The sequence below is a fragment of the Achroia grisella genome, unplaced genomic scaffold (genome assembly GCF_030625045.1).
Source record: "Achroia grisella isolate CSIRO2021 unplaced genomic scaffold, CSIRO_AGI_Agris_v1 utg487, whole genome shotgun sequence".
NCBI lineage: Eukaryota > Metazoa > Arthropoda > Insecta > Lepidoptera > Pyralidae > Achroia > Achroia grisella.
In genome coordinates this window covers 3930904-3942002 of record NW_026712891.1, presented here as the reverse complement: position 1 = coordinate 3942002, position 11099 = coordinate 3930904, and the positions used below count along the sequence as shown (strand labels likewise).

The window sequence follows — 11099 nt, the reverse complement described above, 5'->3', positions numbered from 1 at the left end:
ACGTCATGTCGAATGACATTTGATTGAGTTTATTTGACATTTTAACAGAGTAGTCAAACAAAAATAGTAGTAGTAGTGGTATATTTTATCCACAAGTGGATAGGCAAAGGTACAAAAGTATTTTTTAGGATTTACATAATGTTAGTCGATAGATAGTGCTTAACGCATTAAAGTTTTATATTTATATATATATATATATATATATCGCTATATCTCTACAAAGCTAGTGTCGCCAAACTATAATGTACATAGTTAAAACTTGATTTAAAAAAGGGTTGTTTAATGTTTTGTTAGTAAACAGTAATCTATGACAATTATAATAATATGACTATACTGATCAAAACTAAAAATAAATCTAGAAAAATCAAGGATGAATCTCATGAAAAGGATTTTTTTTATTTTTAGCAATTATTATATGTGGAAGATATAACCTTAATAATAAAGTAACCTTTACGCCAATTTAACAGTTACGTTTATTTTCTGTCTTCTCACCATAATAAACTAACTAAATAATACAATGGCGGCCCCATTCAGAACGACATAGTCAACTGCACTATTTATAAAGGCAAGTACTCAGGGCCATTTTAGTACAGCATCAACGTTCATGAATGAACCACAGACGAGACCATGAATGAATGACAACAAGTATGTATAAGTATTTGGTTATAATCTGTCACTGTCTTTAAATACAACTTGTAAGTCGTATCGTAATTCTTATATGTAGTATTCGGTAAGTCATTCATAAAAATATTCTAATATAATATATAAATATTAATATTATATAACTTTCAGTTTATTAATAAATAATCAAAGTGCTAAAAATAAGTAGTTAATTGTACTATTATAATATAACTAAGTATTTTTACTAACTAAATATATTTATCTTTAATTATTATTAAGGCTTTTTTAAAATGCCGGACTTGGTACACAGAATCAGTTATTACATACCAATATTAATGATATTGTTATTTTTATTTAGACAAAAATTTATGGTCCTTACCTAATTAAATTAATTGTATTTTTACGTATTTAAATATAATTTTATTGCCTATGAAAAAAGATTAATATTATATGATGTTAATTTATTTTTTATATATTTACAGATATCTTTATAAGGAATAATTGTGGAAGTGCAGTAAGAAAAAAAAATGCCCATTTATTTTTTATAATAATTGTATTAACTTCTCCAATTAATACTGGATTATAAAACATGTTACCAATGCCTGAACCAACACATGTAAGTATACCGACCATACATTTAATCAAATTAATTCGCCACATTATAGCAGACAGGTGACACAAAATTGGACTTTTATTATTATTTGGAATAATAAATAAGACAACTTATATGTTATTCTGAGTTATATTAATAAAAAAATGAAAATAAGAATTTATTGCAACTTGTTCTATCTATATATATATATATATATATTATACATTTAAAGTAATTAGACCAATACACACAGAGATCCTCTTGAATACTCATTGGAGCACTTTTAGGTCACAGGGCAAAATGAGTATTTTGTGTACATTTGGCTCATGTCTAGCCTAAATACTGTGTGCACATGTTATATAATAGTAATAGAAATAGAAATAGAAATAGAAATAGAAATAGAAATAATCTTTATTCAAAAAAACTCATTACAAGCACTTTTGAATAGTCATATTATATATATATATATATATATATATATATATATATATATATATATATATTAGTGTAATCAGATAATATTGTCAAATGTATTTAAAATTTTTCTACAAAAACATTATTATCGACCTTCAATTTTATAGTAAGCTTTTTTGCAAACATTTAAATCTTTTTTCTGGCAGATTTATAACAGACTCTGGTATTTTATTGTAAAACCTTACGCAATTGCCATAAAACGAATTACTAACTTTAGCCAAACGACATTTAGGTAAAATCAGTTTGTTATTGTTACGTATTTTATTAGTGCAATCACTAACTCTTTTGAAACTGTCTATATTCTTCCTGGCATACATATTTTCATAAATATATTGAGAAGCAACGGTGAGGATATTTGATTCCTTAAAACACTCTCGTAAAGACTCCCTGGAACCCATGCTATCAGCTGCTTTGCCCCATAACAAAATACCATGTAATGTGGAAATAGCTAAAGTACACAAGTTTATGTTATATAATTCTTCTTACCGCGTGTTTCGCGTAGTGTTTCTTTTTCTATTCATAAAACCAGACCCATTCCCACCCATGATTGTTTGACTCTTCTCCATATCCAATTCTCAATTTATTGGACCTTATTTGTTTCTATTTTTTATGTATGATATTTACATTCCTTCTTCTAGGTAGTTCAAAGCATAGACATTATGCTTTGAACTACCCTACACTAAATTATAATTGTGTTATAGGATATTCATCCATATATAAACCTAAAGATTTACATTGGCCACTAGTGAATTATGATGAGATAATGATGAAGTCAAATCAGTCAGTCTATTGTGCCTAAGTAATGTGATTTCAACTTCATCTCATCATTCAGAATCTATCAGGTTCAGATAGAACAGATTCAGAATTATTTCATATTAAAGAAGACAGGTCAAACATGAAACACTGCTAACAATAGGACCCCGATACTAGTCATACCTTCCTCCACCCATTATAAATCCATCCGTAGGTATATCATAATTTTTTAACTATACATCAACTACATACTGCCATAAAATTGTCATATAGATACACAGTCTAAACAAGACATTAAGTACCATACTTAGTAGGCAAGCAGCTAGTAGTATGAAGCAACCTAGTTTACTGACTGTACCATATGCTCCATTAATAACAACACCTACTTGCAACTACACTAATGCCGGCATATAAATAAACATATTACCGACGTCTGTTATGAGCGCAGTCCAATTAGCACATTTAACACATAGTTAAGCGGTCTGTCAGGCATAAAGCGATTTTGAGCGAGGACAAATCATTCCATACACTTCGCAAAGAAAATCTTAGATAACGCCTCGCGTATTTTTATATGTTTATCTTGAACGATAAGAAATTGTAAAGAGCAACTAGGTATTTTTTTTACTTATCTAGAATTTTGTAATTCATACGGCGTTTATTATGTAGTGTTGAGTTACAATACAATAATTAGGTATCCGGCGTTTACAGTGTCAAGAATCATATTTCACTAGGTGTCCATTTTATAATGAGGCCGTAGTTTTTATTGAACATTTTATTCGGCGGTAAAGGTGCGTAGATGTTTGATAGTTCGGTCTTACAAAGTGAGTACTAGTAAGCAGGTATAGTAAAAATTTATATTTAATATTTTTCTTCTGTCCTATATTATGACATTGGAAAATCTAGTACATAGACAAAATGATTGATAGATTCCTTCTAGATTGATACTATTATTAAAAACAATATAGAAGAGATTGTTAGTAACTCGGGGCGGTAACCCCATTGCTAGCAATACACCACGTCAGGTCGATCTCCACGCGTATTCTCCTTGACACCATAGTGGTTAATTCCTGGTGAATTTATCAAAATCATTAAACTCAGGCTCAACTTATCATCCTAAGGTACCCTGCCAACGTATGTGATTAGCGCAGGCGTGTGTACCATTCCATTATCATCCATCAAAATATACACATATATATTTATACAGAAGTGATAACAGTGTTTTAAATGACTATCTTTTTGTGCATGTAAATTTCCATACTAACATTGCTATTTAGTTAGGTACTTTAAACTAAATTGGTGAAGTCACATCACACATTGCCACGCCCGCTCTCTTATGAGGCAGGCAGAGAGAGAGCCGATTGACACGGGCCTCTATTGTTCCACAGATATATCTACATATCTTGGATATTATTTTCTTACTTCTCACTTTCAGTATTTTTTTTTTAAACAAAAGATATCTAGACACGCGGGAGCGTGTCAAAGCCGAGTTTAAGTAAGAGAACTGGCGAGCAGCACCGTGTGTATTATTACACGAACCATTTTGAACCTGCCATATACACTCATGAAATTTCATGAATTCTTTCTCAATATTATGATCTACGTATCGACGACCTAGGTAGTCTCGCGTATAGTACTTGTAGTAGATAACCTTCCTTCCAATGGTCTAGAATTCGACTCTCGCACTATATGATATATAATACCCATAGTAATAACTCTGTTTTTATATAGGTATTAGAAAATACTATATAAATTATCATGAATTTTTATTATTACTAATTCCGCATTAAAAATAAATATTTAGGGACACAAAATAAGGTATTGCTTTTCAACAGATTTATAAAAATACATTCTCAAATCAACTGTATTTTTATAGAATAGTAATTATAAATAGCGATCTTTATAATGTGAAAATAAATATTAGATACCATGGTGTACGAAAAAAATGTAAACTTTTTCTTGTGTAAAATGAATATTTTCTGAATATATATAGAGATATTACGCATTCAAAGAGATTTAAAAATTATAAATAGGTCGCATTCTGCACAAAATGAATATCTTAATATATATAGAGATATTAATTTTTAAAATAAGGGCGAATGTGTGTCTGTTTATTTGTTGTCTTTTCGTTCAACAGTTTCATGGATTTAATAATCAATTTTCTTATGAGAACGAACATATGCATATATTATATTAAAAAAGCAGACATGGTCAAGGGTAACAACTACTTATTTATATCACGGTATAGTGTGTAAAAACACTTTAATGTATTTACACAATGTACATACATTAATGTTCCAAAATTACATATGAAAGCAAAATATTCTGTTTTTAAATATATGAAACAGATATTTGAAATTATTATATTTCTACTGTTTGAGATAGAATTTACTGTTCTCGCTGTTTACTGCGCGCGCCGCAAAAAGTGTTTTGTGTTTTTAAACCAAGGTTCTATCTCGAAGTTCATTATTATTGTTATAGCTCCAATAGACAGACAAAGGTCTGTGTAACTGTCTGTGACAACATTGTATCCTCCATAACGTTTGATTGACTTTAACATGCATTATTATTTATGATTCTATTGTATAGTTTCATCTTTTTCTTATTGTAGTAGTCATAAAACTATTTTGAACTAAACTAAGTTACAATTATATTATTTGATACATGTACAAAATGATAATGTGTATGTTTGTGAAGACATTTAGATATTCGTTTTTAAGTCATGTTTGAACAGCTAAAATAGAAATTGATTTGTTATACATAGCCCATACATTAGTTTGACATATAAAATGGTTTTATCTTAATACGCAAAGGCGAAGACGCGATTTAAAGGTAGTATCATTTTTTTGTTTGACTAAAGCAATTGTTATCATACACATCACTCATTCACGTCACGGCTTTGTTTAAAACTTTCCATATTTTCAGATGGATTTCGAATTGAAATGGGGTATTGCCGGGGTGGGCATGATTGCTCACGACTTCATCACCGCCTTAGGCACTTTGCCTGCTCACCAGCACAAGGTTGTCGCTATCGCGGGGAAAGACCTCGAGCGAGCTGACAGATTGGCCTCGCTACATAAAATCGCTACAATATATGAAGGCTACGAAGCACTGGCACGTGACGATTCTATAGGTAATAAACACCATTCGAACTATCTCTTCTATGTTTACACATTTTTAACAGCATTCAGCGAAACTAAATATCCATTCGTTTTCTTGAACAATTTGTTTATTTATCTACTTATTGGAATAGTACATGTTTTTTTTTATTTAGAATGGTGCACCTACCTGCGCTAACGATATAGCAGAACATTAGTGGAAGAGGGTAAAATCAGGGGCATTAATTATATTAAATATTACAGGGGTAATAAGTATATTAAATATTGTTAACTACTCCAATATGAAATATACAATAGTCTTAGTTCTTAGTATAAATCCAGTACAATATCGTGTCTTTTGATTCACTTGTATAATATTATAATTAAAATTTAAGAAATCACAGTCTCGGTGGCCTAGTTGCTTAGTACACTACTTTATTTTCGATGGTACGATTCCTCGCAAATATTTGTATTCATGAGCATTATTTTTTGCGTTTGTCTAGGTGTTTACTATTTATACTATACATTTAAAAAAAATATATATCTAAGTATCTCGAGGAATCGAACTCGCGACCATCGGCAGTAAAGCGGTATGCTAAACCGCTAGACTACCGGGGCCGTCTATTATTTTACTTTTTCCATCAGGTAATTTTCATTATCCATAACATCTCATTAATACGGGTTTCATAAGGAGTCTGACCAAATCGTTCATTTCACCTGATCATATTAGCTTTTCAGATTATAACAATTCACATACAGCACAGACGAAAGTATAGGGCATAAACCAGTATATAAGTCGTCACAAACATCTTATAAACGACCTTAAGTTCCGCCACAGTATATAGCTATTGAGAATTGTGTAACGTACGTGCATATGTTTCCACCGCAAGGAATGTGGACAGGAATTAAACATATTATCAAGTAAGCTTTATATTAAATAAATCATAAAATCGGAATGATTTTATTCTAACATTTCTATAGTATAGTGTAATAATATATAGGTACGTAGTTATACATAATATTCAATACTTTTGTTGTTTCTTAAATGACAGCCGCTTTAGAATAGTCACCGCAAGGATTTTTCAGCAAGTCATTATTAACATAATAAATGATTCATGTGCACACTTCAGAAAAACAAAGTAAACTATACTTATGCAAATGTGTTACTGATGTAAAAATAAAAAATGTTATTTAGCATGTAATCATAAATTTACATTTTTAGCACTCTTCCTATAGTATCCAGTTTTTTTGCAGTCCTATATCATCTACTTTCACGAGACTATTTTCCTTGTTTGCAGACATCGTTTTCGTGAGTGTTCTGAACTTGCAACACTATGAAATATCTAAGCTAATGTTAGAGAACAACAAACACGTATTGTGCGAGAAACCAATGGGTATGACATACAAACAGGTCAAGTCACTGGTGGATCTGGCTCGCGAAAAGAAACTCTTTCTTCTTGAGGGAATGTGGTCGAGGTTCTTTCCTGCTTACGACGCTTTGGATAGGCACATATCTTCTGGCGGTCTTGGGGACATCTATCACATCAGCATACAGTTTGGGGTCGAAATTAACGACATTGAGAGAAACTTGTAAGATATTTATTTCCATTCGCCAAATCGCTTTGTCGAAACAATGCCGCATCTGTATATAATGCTACATCATCACCATTATTAATATAAAATAGAATAAATAGAAATATATATATAGAAAATGTAATGTAATAGTTAAAAGTTAACTCTGTTTTGTAATTAATTACACTTAAAACCACTGTACTGTGTGTACAGTCGTTATACGTGTTTTATTACCCTGCTTAAATCGCATACGTGACTTCTAGACGAAAACAAAAGCTTGGTCATTGTATATTTCCGATTTACTTAAGTTATGGAAATACCAATAACAAAGCAAAATTAATCCTGCCACGTTTCATTTATATGATTGATTTTAGTTAAAATTAGGTATCAGCGAAATGTGGGCATGTCGAATGTTGCTTTGACTATATCATCGACAGATGACAATACCTACCACTGATCACAAAATGTGGGATAACCGTTTTCATATTTATAAGAATATATACTATGATGTAACAAAAATAGTAATCTTTATTTGTCTCAAATAAAAACTAATACAATTGCTTCATGATTGAAAACGATCTATAACTCAGAGGGGGCAGTGAGTCCACCCACAGATCCACAGTCAATAGATACTTTAATACTAAGTATGTTTTTAATATTGTAACATTGCAGAATGAAGGATTTAGGAGGCGGAGTAATACTAGACTTGGGTATTTACATGTTGCAACTAGTCCAGTTTATATACAAGGAGCCGCCGACTGACATCGTATGTACTGGACACCTGAGTAAGGCGGGCGTGGACGAGTCCATCTCCTGCGCTCTCAAATACAAAGACGGCAGGACGGCCACGCTCGCCGCTCACACACGCGCCACCTTAACTAACAAAGCGGACATCAACGGCACTAAGGGCACTCTTGTTGTAAGTAATTGTTTTAAATTTAAATTTAATGCCGTCTTAAGCATATTCGGCAACGGGGTCCCGGGGGAAAGTAAAAATATCAACATTTTAGTATACTAATGTTATATTATTACAATCGTATATTTAAATATATTAATTATATAAATTAAAATCGCTATAAAAAATAATTTATTCTACATACAAGCTCTATGCTTGGTGTATTTTTAATGCCACGTTATAAAAATATTAGGAGTGGCCAACTTAAGGGTATGAAAAATACATTGTAGCCGATTTTCAAACCTACTACTACTTATTGAATATACATATAAAATTTCATAAAAATCGGTCAAGCTGTTTAGGAGGAGTAGGGTAACTAATTACCATACTCCTCCTAAGAATTTTATAAGATTTAATAGGTAATTACTGCTACCTATATTTTTGTTGTATTTTTTTTATTGTATTGACGTAACAAAGTGCACTTTGACGTAACAGTGCAATGACGTTGACATTAATCGAGTAAATGATTTCTAGCTCTCGGCGCCCTCTAGGAACATGCGCCCGGGTGCGGCTGCACCCCTTGAAACCCCGGGTAAATACGGCCCTGTTCTAATTCCACGATAAGAGGAATGACAACGTAGTCCTCTGCAATGGCAACGATGTCTTTAGTTCATGTACATAGGCGACAATTACTGCTTACAATCAGGTGGTCATACAAATGTTTTAAATCGGTAATCTTTTAAGTTATGCCTGACAGCTTAGTAAGTACTAATGGATTGAAGTGTGTAATATTTTTAACAATGAAAGACGTCTTCGCAGGCGGAACGAGATCCGTTTGTCGTTAAAATAAATTATTGTTTATTTTAAAGTGTCTTTAAAAGAGCTACACACAAGTTGCTTATTATTCTTGTAATGCTTCTGCTGACCCAATAAATCCCAATAAATAAAAAATATGACTATTCAAAAGTCAGCTTATATTAAGTTTATTTCAACTTATTCAATACTAGCTGTACCCGCGACTTCGTCCGCGTGGAATTTAACTTTATTTATCTAAAATAAAAGGAGCCTAAGTTACTCCTTATTACATCAGCTAGCTGCCAAAAAAATTCCCGTCAAAATCGGTACAGCTATTTCAAAGATTAGCCGGAACAAACAGATAGAGAGACAAAAATTGTATAAAATGTTATTTTGGTGTCTGTACCGTATTTATATTCATATGCATGTAGTAAAAAACGGTTATTTCAATATATATTCAATAATCAACAGACACTCCAGTTATATTTATAGATGTATAGATTAATGCCATCAACTTATTTGTCACTCAAATTATAAAAAAGAGAGTTATTTAAACAGTTCTTATATTTTATTTATAGTTGGATTACTTCTGGTGTCCGACTGTGCTGCATGTATCGGCTGCTAACAGCACAGAGTGGAGCCTGCCGAAAGGGAAATACAAATTCCACTTTCACAACAGCGCGGGACTCAGCTACCAGATACAGGAGTGCTGGGATTGCATCAGCAAAGGTAAAAGCCATTTACTATTTATTACCCTACCCATAAAAGTGTTTTTTAATTTCACTACTTAATGGATTTATAGTATTTTGTTTTAATTTCTATACAGTTACCATGTGTACCATGTGTCTCTAATGGCGATCAAATTCCGACCGTTATTGAGTTTACCTCATATTGCGACACGTGTTTCGCCCCTAGGCATCATCAGGCATTAAATAGAGTTAGGTATATAGCTTAGAAGCCTAGTGATGACTGTTTATTCTTCTTCCTAGTTGTGACTTCTGAATACGATCGCCATTAAAGAAGGTCGTAATGGTAGTCAAGTTTTCACACTGAATATTTGTAGTCTCACACAGGGTAATTGTAGCAGAATTAAACAAAATAATATAAATTTATTAGATAGTGGAATTGGCTTAAAAACCGCAAAATAACACTTAATTAGATTAAATATTTTTTAATTACGCCTATAGGGTTTTGTATGGAATTTGTTACATAGATACCTATATCATTATCTCTGTTTTCTTATCCTAATTTCGTTCAGTTATTATATACAGCATGATTATTTACGCCACATCTTAAGCAAGTTTATATGAATGGTTTCACGTAAGACCTAACGTATTGTAATGTATCTATTATCTTACGATGAAGGACTATTTAACACATAGGTAGCTCCTATTCATCTTTTTTTTTTCTTACCAATATTCAGTGTTTGCCACAAATTGTCATCTAAAATATGACCATTTGTCATATAGACAATTTGTCATTAGAATTATTGTCAGCGTTTATAAAAAATATTTTTTACAAATATTTATTATATATAAATATTTTGCCTCACTAATATTATAAATAGGAAAGTCATGGCTACTTAACGACAAATTAAATTTAACTATTTCTACTAGATATATATGTCTGTATATTTCTGTTACAGGTCTAACGGAGAGTCCCAAAATGAGTTTAGAAGAAAGTGTACTCCTATCGAAATTAACAGATACTATGAGGACGCAAATGGGCATTTTAGAAAACGGACTCTAACGTTGTTATAATAATAGCGTTTATTGTTTAAATACGTATTATTAGGTTAGTTGAATATTTATATACTATATAATTGCGTTCGAAATATTGTGCTACATAGATTTATTTTGCTTTAAATATTACGAAATTAAGTGCCAGTATAACGGGAACAAAAGTACTTGAAAATGTGATAATAAATATGATAATGTTTGTTGTTTGTAAGTTAGTTTACACACTACACGTGCACAAATTACTTAATAAAAGTACAGCATTTACCTCAAGTAACTGTGATTACAATGTGTTGTGGAATGGTTGTTAATAAAATTATATTCAAATAAATACCAGTTCAATATTATTGCACAAATTATTTATTTTAATTTTCCCTATTATATGTGTATAAAAATAAATTAATTGCTGATGTACATAATAGAAATAATATATACATAAAATGTCTTTTTAATCAAAATAAAGCGGTATCCTTTGGTTTAATAGATGTGCAAAGATCACAGTGACATCATATTGTAAATTAATAATCAAAACTCCTAACTAGTTGAAAATTATCATGATTGAAGAA

The 11099-nt window shown here is 31.2% G+C and overlaps 1 protein-coding gene across 2 annotated transcripts; it reads left to right on the top strand.

Annotated features, from left to right (window-relative positions):
• The first annotated feature begins 635 nt into the window (after positions 1-635).
• Positions 636-10863, top strand: LOC131845871 (trans-1,2-dihydrobenzene-1,2-diol dehydrogenase-like). 2 transcript variants are annotated; one of them, XM_059195016.1, is made up of 7 exons: positions 636-730; positions 1104-1237; positions 5363-5570; positions 6834-7125; positions 7780-8026; positions 9376-9526; positions 10443-10863. In XM_059195016.1, the coding sequence occupies exons 2-7, from the start codon at positions 1211-1213 to the stop codon at positions 10544-10546; spliced, it is 1029 nt and encodes a 342-aa protein (XP_059050999.1). In that variant the 5' UTR covers positions 636-730; positions 1104-1210; the 3' UTR covers positions 10547-10863. The 2 variants fall into 2 exon arrangements, with proteins under 2 accessions (XP_059050999.1, XP_059051000.1); XM_059195017.1 differs by lacking the exon at positions 10443-10863 and adding an exon at positions 8537-8594 and having other exon boundaries at positions 9376-9511.
• Positions 10864-11099: the final 236 nt, after the last annotated feature.